At 32.6% G+C, this 20604-nt stretch overlaps 2 protein-coding genes across 2 annotated transcripts; both read right to left on the bottom strand.

Moving 5' to 3' along the window:
* Positions 1-1904: 1904 nt before the first annotated feature.
* LOC132730879 (ovostatin homolog 1-like) lies at positions 1905-5440 on the bottom strand (the record flags this gene model as incomplete). Its single annotated transcript, XM_060716959.1, is given in 4 exon segments — positions 1905-1974; positions 4676-4696; positions 5187-5222; positions 5437-5440. Coding segments are annotated over 4 exon segments (131 nt in total), but the record flags the coding sequence as incomplete, so codon positions are not given.
* A 772-nt stretch (positions 5441-6212) lies between these two features.
* On the bottom strand, positions 6213-18711 carry LOC132730880 (uncharacterized). The gene is made up of 11 exons (XM_060716960.1): positions 18625-18711; positions 16445-16672; positions 15997-16230; positions 15209-15328; positions 14981-15046; positions 14582-14776; positions 7799-7948; positions 7538-7609; positions 7187-7258; positions 6657-6759; positions 6213-6332 (listed from the first exon to the last, which is right to left on the bottom strand). Exons 2-11 carry the CDS (start codon positions 16640-16642, stop codon positions 6280-6282), a joined length of 1263 nt encoding a protein of 420 aa, XP_060572943.1. The 5' UTR covers positions 16643-16672; positions 18625-18711; the 3' UTR covers positions 6213-6279.
* Positions 18712-20604: the final 1893 nt, after the last annotated feature.

The raw sequence follows: 20604 nt of genomic DNA, 5'->3' as shown, positions 1-20604 counted from the left end.
TTTACTGATATCTGGAGGAGAAACTCTTCGCCATGAACAATTGACGACGGAAGATCCATTGTTAGCAAAACCTTTTTCTGCACTGTTATCTGAAGATTTTAGTGTATCTTCAAATCAAATCATTAAATTCCACTGATAACTGTCATCGTTTGCCAATGTGAACTATAAGCTTCAGGTTTGCCAAACAATATCAAATTGACAACAATATTATTCGCTTATGGCAAAAATATGTATCTGCCAAAACTATAATTTTTTACGTTTTAATTTACATTTCACGGATTTTTTTAAAAAGGGGAAACAAAAAAAAGTAAATTTTTAGAAATGAATGTTTTGTTTCTTTTTGAAACCCCGAAAAAATGAAAAATTTCAACGATGAAATTTCATATTTAAGGTTTAAATTAACCCATTAATTTGATTGAATATTCTTGCTTTGGTATAACTATTTTTTTAAGGGGTAGCTATCAAAGCTCCCGGGGTTTGGAGGGCTTTATGCCATACTCCCCCCAAAAATTTTATTTTCCCTAAAAAAAAATGTTTTTGCCCTTTGATTATTCTTTTCCCGTGATTCCCTGAAATTTCTGAAATATAGGGGTTTCATTTTTTCCCCCGTTTACTTTTAGCTTTTTGGGGGATCCCGTTAATTTCTTTAAACCGAGGAAAATAGAAAGTTTGTTTCTCACTTTTTAGTATCTCTCATTAATATTAAAAACGATTTCCATTTATGTGTTGTTGTTAAAGGATCTCCCGTTTCAGAATTTTCGAACCATTGAAACTGCTAGATAGGATACAAAGTAACGGCCTAACCAAAATTCTACGTGACATTGTTATAAGCAAAGCTGTAGATAACTGACTACTACCGACAGATGCGTTTGTATGGTGATATATTGTTATTGCACCTCATGCTCAAAACAAAACAGTTTGTATATCTACAAATACATGTGTTAACTATCAAAATGAAAAAAGTAGCATATTTACACACAGACAAGCACACACGTACACACACGCACGCACATATACTTACGATGAACATATTATTTATTTAGCTTGTCTTAATCGAAAGTAAATAAAGTTTTGCAAAAACAAACATATCCAAATGAAATTAATGTTTTTTTTAACATGGCACAAAACGTACCTTTGGTTTTTTTTTCGGCAATTTCCCAAAAAATGGTTTTTTAAAATTAACCCCGGCCCAAAAACCGAATCACCATGTCGTCATTTTAATTTTGGGAATTTTTTAAAGAGGGAAAATCAATTTTTTCCGTTCATGCCTTTAAATTTGAAAAAAGTTTTAAAAACCCTAATCCCTTAAAAAAAAGTCCCAAACGGCAAAAAATGTAAAAAGTTTTCAAAGGGTCATTTTATGGAACCCGGTTTAAAGGAAAAATTTCAAATTTTAAAAAAAAACCCGTCAAAGTATTTATGGTTTTTTAAATTTAAATTTCCCCTTTTCCTTTTTCCCCCAACTGTCTTGGATGCCCCAAAAATAAATTGGGGGGGTTTTTTTTAAAAGTTTTGTGTGCGTGCATCGTGTTTTCCTGCGTTTCGTATGTATGTAAAGCATGCATGGGATGCATTTTTATGTTTTGTTTTTATTATGACTTTTCCCCCTTGGTCGAGGGGTTAGAGTCGATGACCTCTAATCCAGTTACCTCTCTTGCGTGGGTTCGATCCCCGGGAAATGCTTTGGTAGTTTAGCACGGAGGAAGGTAGTCTAGTACTGGTGTTACTCTCAAGACACGATGGTTAGGAAACTACCCGCCTATATGACTGAAATACTGTTGGGAAATGGCTTAAAATGAAACAAACAAACACACATGTATTAGTATTTCATTTTTGGAGGGGCGGCATTCTAAAAACTTATATTTTCAGACTTCTGTCATGAGTTTTAATATTAATCATCATACCCAATATCATATTCGTCCCATAGCCAGGTATCAGGAAACTTACTTCTCACAATTTCTTCAAGGGACAATCCTACGAAAAACAAATAAACAAGAGGGTCATTTTGAGCCTGATATCGCTCACCTGATTAAGGCTCTTAATGGCAAAGGATCGAGTACTATTGTAATGTATGAATGAAAAGAATATAAAATGTCTTAAACTGATATCATAACGTTTATGTCTGCATCTTTAATAGTACAGATGTAAAACAATGTTTTTTGGGGCTGTTTTTACATATTCAAACTTGAGCCAGAAATCATTTTACAATCCTGCCGACAAAGTTCTTTTATATTTGAGTTAAAAATAATACATTTTAAGATATTTAGAATCTGTGGCCTAGTTTCTGATCCCAGGTGACTTTTTTTAAGTTGCACTAGAAATGAAGAAAACAGTTTTTCGACCAATTTACAGGATCTGTCTGGAAATATTGCTAGTGTTATCTAGATTTCTCTCCTTATTTGGTATTTCTGACCTAGTTTTCACCCAAGATGATCCATATTCGAAATTGACCCACAAATCATAAACGCAACATTTCTGACAATTATTCATTGTATTTGAAACGAAAAGGTACCTTTAGAATGTTAAAAAGGCTTTTTTTTTACAGTTTTGACTGTCTGACCGAGCTTTTGAGCACAGTAAATCCACACTCAGTCTTGAGATAGAAATATCTGTTTAACTTTTCTGACAAATTTTCAGGATATTTTGGCTAATGTAACCTTTAGAGCGATCAAATGTGTTCTAAATATTTTGTCTGGCTTACTTGGTTTCTGACCCCAGGTAACTTTTGTTCAATCTTTAGTTGAAAATAATTAAAATATTTTTTGAGCTGTGTTGTTGCTGTTTTTAACCCATGATGGTCAATATTCAGAGCTGACCTAGAAATCATTAAAACAACCTTTCTGAAGATTTTTTATGAAGTTTTGACCAGAACAGTGGCCTCTAGAGTGATAACAAGGTATGTCCATATTTTGACTGTGTGACCTCAATTTCAAACTTAGGCTGAACATGTTATCTCTAGAGTGTTAACAAGTGTTATATTTCTCCATATTTAGGCTGTTTGACCTAGTTTTTGACCCCGGGTAACTCATATTCCAACTTGACCAAAAAATCGTTCTTACAAATTTTTCACCGATTCAAAGGACATTTGAACTGAAACAGTAGCCTGTAGTGTTAACAAGAGTTTTCAATATCTGGGCTTTGTGACCTAGTAATTGATCCCAGATGACCAATACACGACCCTGATCTAGAAATTATCCAAGCACACTCTCTGAACAATATCTAGAATGTTTAGGCTGACTGTAACCTTCAGGGTGTTAACACGGTTTTTCAATATATGCGGCTTTGTGACCTAGTTATTGCACCCAGCTGACACTTATTCACATCTGTAACCTCCTGAGAATGAACAAAGTTATCATATTTAGGCTTTGCAACCTTGTAAAGGACGCTTAAAGACCGCTTAAACCTGATCTAGCATTCATTTAAAATTTTAAAGAAATGCTGACAAATTTTTAGCACCTTGAGTGTTAACAATGATTTCTTATTATATTCGGGGTATGTGGCCTAGTTATTTACCCCAAAATAACCATTATTCAAACTTTGGCTACAGACCATTTAACCAAATATTCTGACCAATTGCCAGGATAGTTAGGGTGAACCTTTTACCTCTAGAGTGTTAACGAGTTTTTGTCCATAATTTGACTATGTGACCTAATTATGTATCCAACAGATGATGCATATTCACACTGCGGCTAGTAAACATTAGAACAACATTTCTAACCAATTTCCGTGAAAGTTAGGCTGAAAAGTTCCTTTTCTATATTTTTGTTTCCATATCTAGGCTGTGTGATCTACTTTTTGACTCCGGGTAACCCATATTCAACTTTGACCTTAAAATTTTCTAATCAAGTTTTCTGATCAATTTCAAGTATGTTTTGACTGAAACAGTATACTGTAGAGTGTTTAAAATGTATTTCTATATTTTGGCTTTGTGACTTACTTTTTACCCCAGTTGACCCCTTTTTAAACCTGAGCTAGAAATCATCTAATCTATCCTCCTGACTAACAGAATATTTGGGCCAAAAAAGTAACAGTGTTAGGAAGGTTTTTTATATTTGGACTGTGTGACCCCAGGTGAATCATCATCAAGCGTTATCTTTATATCATCATAATAATCTTTCTGGCACTTTTCATGGAATATTTGAACCGAAACAAAAGCCAGAGAGTGCTAACTAAATTTTTTTTATTTTTGGTTTTTGTGTTCGATGTTTATTGGGACATACATTCTGATCACGTTTAGTGACAACTGAGGCCAAGATATGACCACAAGAGTTTTTATGAACTACAGACGGATGACGAACACCCAACGATACTAAAAGCTCACCCTGAGAGCTAAAAAGACAATCAGTCTCGTTTACATTTTATTACACCTGTTCTAATTTAAATTATCACATTAATAGTAGGATATATAAATTATCAAATAGCAAAAAGGGTGAAGTCGAATTTCAATCCAAATTAACATTTATATATTAAATGAAATAAAAGTCGTAAGCTAGGGTTACATAAAGTCGATTGGAAGTAAGCAAAATTAATATATTTCAGTTATGCATGATCTCAGAAGACTACGATAACAAAAATATTTTAAGCATAAATCGAAAACAAGGTCGGTGCCGCAACTCCCTTTCTAGTCCACGAATACATTGTTAACTGATATCATATGAAATAAATTGGCACTTACCAGGGTCCTGTTTGCTATTTTCTATAACATTTAAAGAAAAATAATTCATTTTTAAAAAACATGACAAATTTTAAAATATATGAATAAGTCTGGCTATTTTATAAAGGTAACTTCAACGCTAAAAATATTCTAGAGAAATAATAAAACGATAGTTGAATGACTGATGTTAAATATTTAGTTAACTTACTTAATGTTTATCAACACGCTGAAGAAATTTGTTGGCACATTTGTTCAATGGCACATTAATTTTGTTCAAAAAGCAGCATTGCAAACGGTACAAATTTATATGTGAAGCTGACAAAAGCATATGGATAAGTTCAACTTATGATCAGCTTGAATTTAGATATTTAATTCTTTTGATGCATAGTCCTTTAGCAAAGAAAGGAAAATATTTCGACAAATGGTTAAGGGGATAAAACAAAACAGAGAGGCAAATAATATAACTTATAGCTCGATATACGTTTTTCTGGAATTAAAACACTTTATCTTCTTGATTAAGCTATTGGCTCACCTTTCGGTAAAATCTTTGGTAATCTTGATCCACCTCCTGCAAAGTAAATGACGGTCGATTTTAGCTTATCGGGCTACGTTACGACTATGAATTTTGTTTTAAATTTATATAGAAAAAGGACACTTTTATGTAGATGGGAAATTATTCATTTTTAACTATTTTTCAGTTGTTATTTGTTAATAGTTTTTCAAGTTAAATCCTACATTCCATGGACTTTTTATATCGTTTTCAATCGTGAAATAACAGTTACTCATGTTTGTCAATATATGAAATGGACCACAAATCGATTATTGTAAACAATATCTGCTAAAATATGCAACTGTATGAGAAATAAGTATACTGGTGAATTTTTTGGCAATTTTTTTTTTGTACTTGGCTTTAAAAAGGAGTAGAAAAAAATGGTATATAGTACCTGCTAAAATATGCAATTCTTTTAGAAGTATACTGATGGATTTTTGTTAAAAAAAAAGTTAACTTATTAATAATTACTTGGTAATCCAGAGTTTTGAACATTTGAAATGCGCAGAACTGCTAATTAAACGATAAAGTAAATATGATATTATAATAAAATATCCGTAGTAAAACAGAAACATAAGACTCAAAACTATAGAAAAGATATAAAAGTGTCTCCGAAGCTTTGAATAAAGTATGACATTTACTTGACCAAAAGCAAGAACGTTCGTAGAAGGGAAAAGAAGCATAACAAAATAATCAAAAGATAGAATATAATCGAGCCTTATATTGTATGTTTTTACTTGTTGATAACTTGACAACCAAAAACCAAAAAATAAAGATCGTAGAGGGAAAGGAAGCTAAGCAAATTAATCAAAAATGTCGATTATTAAATCAATATCAATTGAAAAACGAGTTTGTTTAATCGAAGAAAGTATACTGATTTACTGTAATAAATTTAAAGTACGATAAACGGAATTATACACTTTATTTTAGTGTTGCAAAAACAAAAGAAATATACATATATAAAACGTTATTAAATAATCATATAAATAGATTATTTGTTTGGTTCAATAATTTAAAATTAAAGGGTTAAATGTATAATAGAGACCTAGACATCTTTTAAGCATACATTCTTGAATTATTTGTACTTACGGTTTGAACAGAGTAAACAGCCTGCGGTTGAAGCCAATCCTGAAGTTGAATCAGGAAAATATGGATGCTTGTCTATATAAATTGCGATTGTATAACAAATCGAACAAAAGAATGCAAGCTCGTTTCTTTGTATTATGTCATTATTCCAACTAAGATTCAATCTGAGCGATTTTTCGCAAAAATGGTTAAAGTTAAAATATATAGGCTTGTAAGAAAGTACAGTGATCGATCAACTGATGATTTTGTTACCGAAAAACATTTTAAACAATCAATTGTTTAAGCTTGTACCACCTGATATCGTTTATCCACTGTGGCAAAGATAACGTTTGAATGACATAATACGATGAAAATCAAATTTCTTACTTGTGTCGTGTTCACCACACACTTCTGTATACCCTTTTGAAGTAAGTAAATCTAGCTTTTGCTCGGAAATAGTCGCATCAGAAAGAACTATCAATCCACTTTCCTTAAAAGAAATAAAACAGTCTGCCTAAGTTATGTTATTTGCAAAATAAAACACTTTTACATTGTAACGACCTGTGCAAGAGAAACAATATAATTTGATTATTTAAAAGTCATTACCTTGCATAGAATTAGTTCAATGCTTCAATATAAGTCAAATGCAAAAAAAGAAATCATAACATAACCATTAAGTCCTGATATTGGTAGAACCTTTCATAAAAACAGAAGATTCCGGGCACAGGTTTAAGTAAATGTTTGTCAAATCTTTCATGGAACAGACCTAATCGTTAAATCTTGAAAATTCAGAATATCGGAAGAAATGATAAAAAATTAATTTTATTTGGTATTATACTTAAGATAAATCATTTATAACCATGGAAAGCACGTGTTTTTATTGTGTATAATACTCGAAGAGATATGATAATAAATACAATAAATGTGTCGTCTAAATCTCCAAGATGCCCATGTGATCGTTTAGCCAACTGTCTTTCTTGGTCTGCACGCTGGAAATAATGTTGATAAACATTTTAGAAGAAACACGGTTACTCAAAGGTAAATTAGTTATAAACACGTCTTATCATGTTTATGTGAAATATTACTATTAAAAATTAAAAAAGAACAATTCAAAGTAAATGACATAAACACGTATATAATAAAGCTTAACAATTATGCTGTTCGGCACGATATTATAATGAATTAACTAATAACAAACTATAAGTAAAAGCAGTGCCGACTAATAAATGTACATTTTCATCATTGAGGTTACAATCATTATGCAGTACCTTGTTTCTGTTTTTATAATTTCTAATATTTTGCCTTATACTAGGACTCGCATCCACAATCTCTCGTACAACCTACAATATGGTGACACGTTTATGTAATGTAATATATGACAATTCGAAAGGCAAAAATAGGTAGTTCAATATCCGTTATTCATAAACAAAAACAGTTGATTGTCAGATTAATTCGTCGTATCAGATTACATTTTGAAATATTAATAAAATTCTTTTTATAATCATGATAAAATGATATTATTAACAAACGTCTGTCCAAAATATGTCGTTGTCAACACCAAACACACGGTTCCTGAGATCCTCGGCTAAGACATAAATTGTTGAGTGTGGATCGGCGGATGCGTGCATGTTTACCGTCTCTCCTGGCTGTTGTTTCGTGACATCGAATGATATTTCTACCTTTAAAAGCAAGTTCTTTGTCTAGCACTTTTACTACTTTATTCATAATTCATAATAAAGATAATGTTAACAGTCTTATTATACGAGGGTTGTCCCAAAAGTTCGTGACAAATTTTATAGACGGTTCATTTTTAACGTCAATAGATAACAATTCACACATATAACAGTTAAGTTTATTATTTAAAATTATAGCATAAAATCGGCTATTTTTCCCTTTTTTGCCCATGTGTTAACGGGATAAAAACCGTGTGTTAACAGGGGCACGCGCACTTGGTATAGCCCGGTTTTACCTATGCACAAACAATTATACAGGGCCCTGTAAACAAAAACAAAAATTGGCCGCCGATTTGACCTACTTGCCAAAAGTTGGCGAAACATGTAATTTCGCCGCGCGATCGGAGGCAGAGAAGTTTTGTATCATCGACAAAATTAATGAATGACCTTGTCCCCAATATGTTATCAAATCAATACATACTGGAGAGGTGTTGAGGGCTTTTCGTCATCAACTGTTCCGCCCACAGACGCCGGAGCGATTGAGCCAACCAGGTAGATATTAAAGTATTTTATCAATAATTTCTTTTCCGTTAGGTTAACGTTTTTTATGTTTTTAATATATGCATTCGTATAAATCATTTGTTGAGTCTATTCATGTGAATCTATTTCTAAAACGTTGAAATATTGCAATGTGGCCAGCAAAATAAGTAAACAACGCATTGTGCATCTTAGGTACTTTCCGTATGACCTCGTTTTCTTTCGTGATGTTTACTTCATAAAGTAATTAAATGAAATCTAATACAGTGGCACTTGTTTTAATTTATACACATACTTTTTATATAATTTTATTTTTCCAGTCACATCAAACCCTTCTGCAACTGAGGTGTTTTAAGAGGAAATAGAGCCAAATGTTCTGCACGAAATCTTAAATGATGCTTTTGGTATGATATAGTGAAACATTTATTGATGTTCAAACTGAATTGAAAAACAGTCTCTTGGTGTCACAAACAATAATGCTAAATAACCAGCTAACAATAAAGTTATTGGAAATATTAAATACGTCTTTTAAGTATTTACAAGCCTGTAACTTTGTTTCTTTCTTAATTTGACATGTTTGGCAGCCGTAATAATAATGCACAGATTTTTTGCTTAACCCTATTTATTTCAGTTTCTAAGGTTAGCAAGTACACTTTTAGAACTAATAAAATATAAGAAAAATCTTTTAGGTCCAAGCCGGGATTCAACACTGGTCTCTCAAATGACAGTGAACACATAAACCATGTCACTAAATAGCTGGCCCTACAATAAGGCTATTAGAAATTTTCAATATATATATATTAATTTATTAGAAACGTTAAGATTTGTTCAAACATATCTTTGTTTTCTTTAAGAAAAAGTAAAAAGTCGAGCGTTGCCCTCGCCCGGCGGTGGCTCTTGTTTGATTCTAGTGTTATTATGTTTCTTCATAAGACATTATTAATTTAAATGACTTTTATTTGTAAAAAATCTGAGTTTGCTTAGTTAAATATATATTTTTATAACAGTCACAACTTCCTGGAAAAATATTTTGGTATATGATAATAGAGTAAAACACAATATTTGGCACTTAAATCATTATTATAAGAGAAAAGATCTAGATAAAGTGTAAGAGTGAGATAGCATGAAAATTTTATCATGGTGAAGAAGGGATCTTAGTATCTCATGATCCTTGGATCACAAGATCAAGATGTAAAAACAACTCAACAACAGATCACCTCCCTTGGATAAGATTTCCATTAACTTAATTTACATTTACTCATTGATAACAGACATTTTCTTAAAAAATTTAAATACATAGTATTTGTATTTAATTGGATTATGATCAGATGGATTGGATTAATAGCTTTATGTCATGGTTCATAGCTGTTTACTGTTTAGGGGAGAGAATGTGTAAGTCGCCGTCGAGCCACGGTATGGTACTCTGAGGGTCCCGGGTTCAAATCCCGGTCTGGCTGCACATTTTTCTCACCCTGTTTATATTAATTGGCGCCCAATGTGTTGCCTTGACTGCATATAGCTCAGAGTTCAATTCACATAGCTCTGTATTACCCTAAGAAATTTGAGACTGGATGTGATAGCTGCTTAATAGCTCAGTCGGTAGAGCTGTAATAAGGTTTGAGTCCTGGTCAGGCTGCATATATTTCACACCCTGTTGCAAAATTAGCAATCTGTAGGACATAAGAGTCTTGTAATTTTTCAAATTGGACTTAAATTATTAACTTTTTATATGCATGAAACATTTTTAATCTTGTTGCATATAATTATACAAATTGATTAACTTGTATAAGAGATATTTGTCTAGTCACTATGAAAACACCTTATGTTCCTGTATATATAGAAAACAACTATTGAATTATAGAAATTAAATGTTAACAGAATGAAGTTGATCCAGGATTTTACAACAGAGGGTTTTTTAAAATTTCAACAAGGGGTATAATACATATTTCAGTGTGTAAATGTATTTAGTACCATTGACCTAGTGGTTAAGGCGGTTCTAGACCCGCGGGGAGCGTTAATTGAAAGATGAATATTTCTAATGGGACTCGTTCCGAATTGGCCGCTTCGTGAGCCACGAGGTAGTTAAAATGAATGGTTACCGGTTTCTATCCACCTGGTGCCTGACATAGAGGTAGGATTGAGTTTGGAGGTACATGGTATGCAAGCAAAAGGTGCCTGACATAAGTCAGAAATGGATGGCCCTTTCAGTAGGGGTGATACTATAATAAATAAGACCTTTCCCCTTTACCTTTTATTAACTTTTTTTTTTAAAAAGGCAGGTCCCGGATGTAATTTTATATTTATGTGTCGCGGTTCAGGCGGGGAAATGTGTATTAGCCCTTGGATATCTTAGTCGGTAGGAGATGTGGTACGGACATATTCTGAGGGTCCAGGGTTCGAGTCCCGGTCCAGCTGCACATTCTTCTCACCCTGTGACATTGGGAGCCCAACTTTGGGCTGTGACTGAATATAGCTCAGAGTTAATTTCACATTGCTTTGTAACCTGTGAAATTTGAGAATGGATTTTCAATATAGCAGAAAAGTATATCACGCTTTAGAACTTAACTATTTAGGGGAGAACATGTATAAGAGGCCGTATAGCTCAGTCGGTAGATCTAGAGCCACGGTATGGTATTCCGAGGGTCCTAGGTTCGTGTCCCGATCAAGCTGCACAATATTTATTTTGTTTTGTTATTTTCTTTACTTTAATTTCCATCTTTTTTGTCATTATTTACTGTACACCCGCTTGACTGCGATATTATTTTTTAATAAAACAGGTGACAGTATGATAAAATGCCAAATTTAAGGCGGTTGTACCCTAATATGTGGCAACAAAATGAATTTTTTGTTGTCGAATGAAAAAAAATTGGGTTTAGGGGCTATAAATAGTAAAGAGAACAATCGGTTCATTCCGTGATCAAAGGGTTTATGGGCTAGTAGCCCTTAAGAAAACAAAGAAAATAACAAAGAAAATAGCCCCTACACCCAAAATGTTGGAACGTCCGTCTGTCCGGCTGTCCGTCCGTACGTCCGTTAGCAATTTGGTTTCTGGAGCATAACTTAAATTCCATTTAGCCCACAGTATTCAAACTTCATAGGATGATTGCCCATATTGGGTAGAAGACCCTTATTGATTTAAGGGTCACAAGGTCAAAGGTCAAGGTCACTTTTAGCAAAATACTGAAAATGGTTTCCGGAGTATAACTTAAGTTCCATTTGACCCACAGTATTCAATCTTCATAGGATGATTGTCCATATTGGGTAGAAGACTCCAATTGATTTTGAGGTCACAAGGTTAAAGATCAAGGTCACTATTGGCTGAATACTGAAAATGGTTTCCGGAGCATAACTTAAGTTCCATTTGGCCCACAGTATTCAAAATTCATAGGATGATTGTCCATATTGGGTAGAATACCCCTATTGATTTTGGGGTCATAAGAATAAAGGTCAAGGTCACTATTGGCTTAATACTGAAAATGGTTTCCGGGGCATAACTTAAGTTCCATTTGGCCCACAGTATTCAAAATTCATAGGATGATTGTCCATATTGGGTAGAAGACCCGTATTGATTTTGGGGTCACAAGGTCAAAGGTCACTATTAGCTTAATACTGAAAATGGTTTCCGGAGCATAGCTTAAGTTCCATTTGGCCCACAGTATTCAAACTTCATAGGATGATTGCCCATATTGGGTAGAAAACCCCTTTTGATTTTGGGGTCACAAGGTCAAAGTCACTATTAGCTTAATACTGAAAATAGTTTCCGGAGCATAACTTAAGTTTAATTTGGCCCACAGTATTCAAACTTCATAGGATGATTGTCATAATTGGGTAGAAGACCCCTATTGATTTTGGGGTCACAAGGTCAAATATCAAGGTTACCTTTAAACTGGAAACAGTTTTCGCTCAATAACTCGAGTATAAATCAACCTACAGCTGTAAAATTTTATAGGATTAACAGCTTTATACCCCTGACGTCTTTTCGTCCATCCGTTATAGCATTTTTACTTACAAGATAACAACTTGATGGTGGTGCTTTGAAAACAGCAACTGTATATATACATGAATGTTCTTCAGCTATAAAGGAGGATTGCTTTTTGAAGGAGGTAATACTGTATTTAATTCCCATGTCTTACAAATGCTTCATCCTTGCTAAAAGAAAAAGTACTTTCGGGCATATAATGCTCCGCCTAGCGGTGCTCTTGTTTTTATTTGTGTTGTCGCGGTTGAAGGGCCAATTCACAAAATACTGACAAAAGGTAAAAAGTGCGACAAAATAAAAAAAAGGTTTCTCATTTTGACACTCTTTCATGTTTTTGCTACTTGTAACAACCACATGTCACGGCTCAGAGTTGTTAACATTTTAGGGGAGATATAGTGTAAGCGGCCAGATAGTTCAGTTGGTAGAGCTGCGGTACGGTATTCTGAGGGGTTGAGAGTTCGCGTCCCAGCCAGGCTGCACATTTGATGCCCAACGGGGAACTGTGACTGGATATAATTCAGAGTTAAAATTACAATGTTCTGTAACTCTGTGAAATTCAAGGATGGATTTCAATATAGCAGGGGAGTGTCACGGTTCAGAAGTGTTCACTTATTAATGGAGAAGGTGTGAGAGCGGCCGAATAGCTGTCAGTCGAGGCGCAATACAGTATTCCGAAAGTCCCAGGTTCGAGTCCTGGTCAGGCTGCACATTTTTCTCACCCTGTGACACACAACCAAACAAAATAACGAAATAGCAGTAACCAGACACCATCAATTGGCAAAACATGGCAGCACTTAAATGCAAAAGTGGAGTTTTATTGTTAATTTAAATTGTCATTTTTGTCGAAATGATCTGTTGAGTTGAGAAAACTTTTTTAACATTTTGATATCAAAGTTAATGTAATCTAATGACGCATACGTACTTAATTAGTTAAAAGAAATTACATAGATCACATTTCAACAGGATTTGTCCGCCATTTTGAAAAACGGCCGCTTTAAATCTTTTATTTATATTTACGGCAAAGTTAATTACAACCAATCATTGAAATGTGAATATTAGAATATAGGACAAGTCATTGAACCTTTATTTCTTAGAATAAATGTGTTTGGTTATGAATGACAAGTTCTACATTTGTAGTACCCTTTGGGGCAAAATTTTCGGGTAATTTGACCTAGTTTTCGAAAAATTGGCCATTTCCAACTACAGCTTAAGATTAGTTCTAACCCATTTAGAAATAAAACTATGGACAAAAACAAAGTTTATTACCCCTGGCAAGTTTAAAAAGCATTAATTTTCATGAATGTAATACTTTTAGAACTTTGCAGGTTTTTTTAAAATGCCCTATGAAAGATGCAAAATTTGGCAATTTAGCTCAATTTCACGAATATATTCTGAAGAAAAATATTCAAATACATGCCCTGACATTGAAATAATAGTTCTATGCTGAAGATTAATACCAATTATCAAAGCGCTTTGATATTAAACAAAGTCGCAGGCAAGTTTTAAAAAAAACATGTACAAACCGTGGTAATATTACGCCCGTGTGGTTATTACGCGACACCGGAAGTTCTCGTATAACAAAAATTAGCCATCCAAACATTCTACAAACATTAACAAAAAATGATTTTAGCTTGTAAATGACGATTTATGGGTAAAGCTGCACCATCATTGCGTTGAAAGCGATTGAGAGTATTTGAGATAGGCGCCTTATGAAGATTTAACGCCGTCTTTGACGTTTTACGTGCGCCGCGATTCAAATAGTTGCCATGGTATTTACGGCATATGTTTGTTGTTTGTTGATATTTTTCTATGTAAATTTGTGAAAATGTTTCAATTACATTGGTTTATAACATATTAAAATATCAGATGCGTACCTATTTTACTTAACTTTTAAACAATCTTGTCACAGAAAATTGGGACAACCAACGTATATATAATAAGACAAATTAAAAAATTTGGCATTAGAATTACAAACCTATGCTTAATTTATGTAATTTTATTATACGTTTACCGGTTTCACAGTATAATCAGTAAGATAATGTTGAAATAAAATAGATTCAATACAAGAACATATAATACTAAATTATTAACGGAAAAACGATACATATAATACAGACGAGTACCTCATTTTTGAATGGATTTCCTTCAACCTGTATGTATACATAGTCGGCGATCAGGTTACCAGTTTGTGTCAAGTGATTTACTATTATAAACGCACTTGGAATCATATCCTTCGTTACTGGCATAGAATGTGTCTTTGTTGAAGCAGAGTTTATGGCTACCCGTTCTGATACAATATGGATGCCCCTTGCATACACCTGCAGTGATGCATTTTCAAAAAATTAACTTCAACCATAAAAAAGTAATATGTGTTTTATAATTTCTGCAACATTTGATTAAATAATGATTAAAAGAATCTTGATGTAATTTATTGACTGCCTTATAGTTATCGTGTAAAGATTTTTTAAGCGTCCCAATCTTTATCGAAATATTTTTTTTCTAAAACTGGATTGACATCTTACCTCAAATGTCAACGCTCCGTTTAGTGTTCTCGTTGCAGTTATGTCTATAGCAATTCTTTCCCCCACCTTGAATATAAACCAATTAAACAATACGTACAAATACCATTTTTACTACAAACAAATAAAGATGAAAACATGTAAGTTGCTTGTTCGGAAATTCACAAGACAAACATGATTTTAAATTCAACCTGATAAGAAAATAGTCATTTACATTATATTGAACGTCACCTTTGCTCTGAGCTTGTTAACATTCATCCGAAGAATAGGTTTATTGTCCAAAAGAGGATAAATGTCAAATGAACTGGAAAAATCAGTCAGCTGAACACTTCTTGCATCTTGTAATGTAATCTGAAAACAATGATGGTTTGCTAACATATTTTCAACTATACTTAAAATAGCGTTTTTTTTCAAAATAAGTATATCTTTTTTACATACGTATTTGCAATCATCGATTTGTGAAGGTCTGAAGAACGAATTGCGTAACCTTTCATCTACTTGTACATTTCATGATTTTACTACTTAATCATTCAACTTTGAAAGTTCAAAGAAAATATTGAATGTCTTTCAATACGGCAAAATTAAAACTACACAATTTTTGTTTTTTGGACTTGTTATGATTTCCCATCATTTATAAAGCTCGAAAAACAGGCGTAGGGGAACTTTCGTTTAGAAGATGTTTTAAATTAGGTATCTATTACTAACATTTAAATTCAATTCCCCAAAAGGGGATAAGTTCCTCCCTGATTTAAACCCTGGTTGATTAATCCCCCGGTGAGATTTGACCCACAGCGGTAAGGGAAAATAGGTCGGAACGAATTTTATGTTGTTGTTTTCATTTCCCTGTAAATGCGAAATTCTGAATACGCCAGTGGTACGTGGCATATTCAATTACAAGTATAAACCACTATAATTGATAAACATGCTCGATTCAAGACAGCCATTTTTCAAACATATTGGTATTACCAATTATCTGACTATATAAGAAAACTGTGAAGAACATCATGTGATATATTTACATCGAATGAAATTTCCTCTACATTTTGAGTGCTATCAAAATATTCAAAGTCAGCATATCCAGACTCGTCAAAATTGATTGTAAAAGATCTTTTGACTTGAGTGTTTACATTCAGCCATGGGTAGGAGAAGTAGTGATTAGAGTAACAAGTCCCCAATATTGCCGTAGTAACCGTTGGTGTAACTAAGAGCTTGCCGCTTCTTCCTAATGATTTACCATTTCTTCCAACAAAGATCTGAAAAATAAACGGAGAGTTATTTACATAACGACATGCATTTAAATAGCAGTAATTTATGAATGTTACTAGTTCTGAAAAAAAGTTATTTGACAATAGTATTAATGTAAGAATATAACTGATAGTACTTTTTTAAATTCTTATCTATATAATAACTGATTTGTGCTGTCATATATCGTCAATGTATTGAAAACGTTATAAGATCGGTTATTACCTTTGTACGATAAGTCATTCCAGGTATATAGCTATTCTTATAAGCAGCAATGTTTGTTATAGTTATGGGCTGTAGTATATTCGAAGCAATATTCAATCTGCGTTCGGCTACCATTGTTAGTGCTGTAGCATTATCGGTAACCATAGCTCTGACTTTTATGTTTAAGTTTATGTCTAAGTCGCTGATAAGCTTAGACATATTGATAATAAATTCTGCTGAACCTTTTATCTGAGGATAAGAAAAAGAAATCTTTCTTTTGCTATTGTCTTAATTATATACTAATATTGATAGAATGAATCATAAATAAAAATCATGTGTGATAATTCTGAAATGAAATATGATGATCAAATAGTTATATATTAACTCTAATAATGATCCAGAGTTACTAAAAGGCACATTACGCCTCATAAACAAATACATCTTTACTTCTTTAAAAGGGGCAAACATGAATGTCATAGTTTAAATAATGGTTGTAAAGAATGACAGATGCTTGTTTCCTTAAGAATGTGAAATAATTTGTCATAATAACAAATAACAAAGTAGTATTTTAACTTTCATGCAAATACTTATTCACTATAACTGTACTTATTGCCGAAAAATAACGGGTAAAATATGTGGATCTGGTAATTGACTAATGATAATGTTGTTTTTTTTGATACTATAAAGTTAAAAGAAAATTAGAAATCTTTTAAATCTTTTGAAAAATAGTAGCATTTCTGAGGCATAATGGGCCTTTAATTCCTAAGTACTATTTTGGAGGCTCGTTGCTCCTATAAATATTCATGCAGTTCTTAAGGCTTAGAAGTCAACGTTTCTTACTGAAGTATTTAAAACTAAAATGTGTCGTCACGCCACGAATGCCCCCGCAATTAGCCAAAATTTCAAATGATATAATAATATTTAGTTCCTTATCAATATACAAAAACATTTTTTTTTCATTCTAAGTTCAAAGCCCTTCAACTATTCAATATTAACACTAACCATTTTTATACAAAATTCAAGGCCATACAAATATTCAGTGTTTACCTTTTGCAAATTGCATATTGCAAATTTTAGCCGAGATAATGATTACATACATTGCCACAAAAGTAAGAGTGCGGAAACTGAAAATTGAAACTGAAATAACTTTGTTCAAAATAATTGAACTATTAACACATTCAAACTTGGCCTGCTTATTCAGAAGATGTATCTATATGTCAAATAGAGTTGAAAGTGTATCACTGTTTGAGAGATAATGAAAGGAAACAAAACAAATCTTCTTTTTTTCAAAGTTCAAGAGGGAAATTTTTGTAATCATCAAGCTATTACCAAAACCGAATTTGACTAGAGTATTCCTGTGACACATCCATATATTGAATCTGAGTTGAATAGTGTACAACTATTAGGGAGATAATTAACAGAAACTGCAAAATTTCCTATTTTTCAAAGTTAAAGAGGTATTACTCAGCAAAAATATTCAATTGACCATGACCAAAATTCGAAGTTGACCTGCATATTTATATGGCATATCCATATCTTTAATTTGAGTTGAATGTGCATAACTGTTTGGGAGATAATGAACGGAAACTACTTTTTTTAAGTTAAAGGGGCATAACTCTGCGACAAAAACCATCAAACCATGACCGAATTTGAATTTGACCTGCTCAGGGTCCTTTGAAGTATTCATATGTCAAATTTGAGTTGAATGTGTGCAAGTGATGGGAGAACGGAAACTGAAAATTTCTTATTTTCTTAAAGTGAAAGGTGCCAAAAATCACCGACCAATGACCAAATTCGAACTTTTCGCGTTTTGTTGACATATCCATACGTCAAATTTCAGTTGAAATTATACTACCGTTGGGGAGATAATAATCGGAAACTGACAAATTCATCAAGGAGCATAAATCATCGGACCATGACTAAATTCGAACATGACCTGTATTTAACTATGATATATCAATACCTTAAATTTGAATGTATGCAACCGTTACCTAGATAATGAACGGAAACTGATGATAACGAAAGGACGAGAGGATGGAAGGGTGATATGACGGAACGGGGTAACATTATATGCCCCAGCCATTGTATGGCGGTGGCATAATAAATAAAACTATGTAAGGTGAGAGAAATATCAGCTATGCACGAATGAAATTAAATGAAATCTATAAAGGTAAGAAATATTGCATTGTAAGCAACGTTACATCATTTGAGAGCTGAAAGTTCTTCGAAGTCTCCCCTTCATTATACAGAAGAACAGTGCAGTTACCATTTACATCTGTCTTAAATGTATAACTGAAAAACAAAACAAGTGCATCCAGGTAATGCCATAAGTTTTATCTATAGATATTGTTCCTTTTTCAGCGCATTATGTTATTGTCATTAGGGGTGTTAAAAAAAGAAATATCGAAAACTTGCCTACGCAGTATGTTAACTCGTATAGTTGTTAAATCACGCACTTTGGACGCATTTAATTTGGCAAACATTACAAAAAAACTCACACATACCTTGCCCTGATACCTATGTAAAGGACACTTGTGATGTCATTTATTGTAGGAGGTATTATCAACGCAATGGTAAAAACCTCGGCAAGACTGTAAGTAAACACAAAATGATTAACTTCACAATATATGAAAATGATTTGACAAAAAAAAAAAAAGAAATTAAAACAACAATTTATTTTCTCACTTCTTTGATGTATTTTCATTTCTTTCAGAAAGAATTAACGGTCTTCTGTTATAGTCTCCTGTTAATTAGCTCAATACTTTTTTATTTCATGGTCAGAATAGGATAAATATTGATATATAGTTTATATATATATGTCAAATATTTTTGTGATATTTGATTTTGATTTGTTATATTTTTTGTAAACTTTTGATACGCCGACATAGTTGGTGCGCTTAGATAGCTATGTTTTTAGTTGATATTTGCCCTTTTAAGTTTAAATAAATTCTTCAATTTTCATAAACTTATCACATTCTCTGATGCTTCTTTGAAACACTTTTTTAGGGAAATATATCAAATAATGCGACGATCTAACTAAATCTCTCTCTCTCTCTCTCCCTTTATCTCTCCGTCTCTCTCTCTCTCTCTCTCTCTCTCTCCCTCTCTCTCTCTCTCTCGTCTCTCTCTCTCTCGAATGCAAAGTAGCACATTACCATATTCATTGACTTCGAAATATTTGGAATGCGTTCTCCCCTACAATACAAATCATTTTAAAGTAATTGAGTGTATTTAAACATTCGTTGCAATGCTTAAACAGTTTCTTTGGAATTTAGTTTTGGTCATTTTATACATACAAAGCAATAACCTTGAAACGTTATATAGATACATGTTCTTCTTTGTTTCATAGTACAATTCTTGAATGATTTATAGTGATTACTCGTATATTTGTAATAATTGTCACGTAAATAAGTTAAAAATGTATGTAAATAGTAACTGGTTATATATCACAGTTATAGATATGTATCTACAACTTACCATAACATCAATGCCTATTGTCCAGTTTCCAAACACGGGTATTTGCTGAGCTCTATTTCACCAGATATAACCCCATTTTTAACCAAATGTGGTCCTCTTGTCTCGATCTTATTTTCCTGTCCATCCTTTATGATACAGTCAATCTTTATATTTTAAGCTGATTTGGGGTTTTCAATGACTTTCATTACTAATTATTAAATTGTATATAATTATTTAATTTACTAAACATATATCCGGAGCAATCTTTTTTTCAAAAAGTTTTTGTCTATAATGGTGCATATAATGACCTTGTCATTTATGTTGATTACTATTTGTTTTATTCACTAGTATTGTGCAATCTATAGCATAAAAATATTTTGACATTATTAATTTTTTAAAATATTTAGATTTATCATTAAGAAAAAAACACACAGTTTATTATATTACTGAAATGATACGCCAAATATATTTATATAGATCTATATCACTTTGAATAATATTTTCGCCATTTCATCTAAATTTATAACCAAATATTATATTTTACCTGAATAATGACGGCTGCTTCTCCCTGGAAGCCCATAAGATTAGGAAGAAGAAATACTGCCGCGATATCTCACTGAAATTATGTACAAAATTATTTTCATGTCTTATTGTCACCAAACGCACATCTCGAGAGACATATTGTCTTTATATTTAATAGATATGTTCTGTTTTAGCATGCATTT

The sequence above is a fragment of the Ruditapes philippinarum genome, unplaced genomic scaffold, assembly GCF_026571515.1.
Source record: "Ruditapes philippinarum isolate M1 unplaced genomic scaffold, ASM2657151v2 ctg14713_1_1_1_1, whole genome shotgun sequence".
Taxonomy (NCBI): domain Eukaryota; kingdom Metazoa; phylum Mollusca; class Bivalvia; order Venerida; family Veneridae; genus Ruditapes; species Ruditapes philippinarum.
Note: the sequence above shows the minus strand (reverse complement) of the source record. Positions and strands in the feature narration are given on the sequence as shown.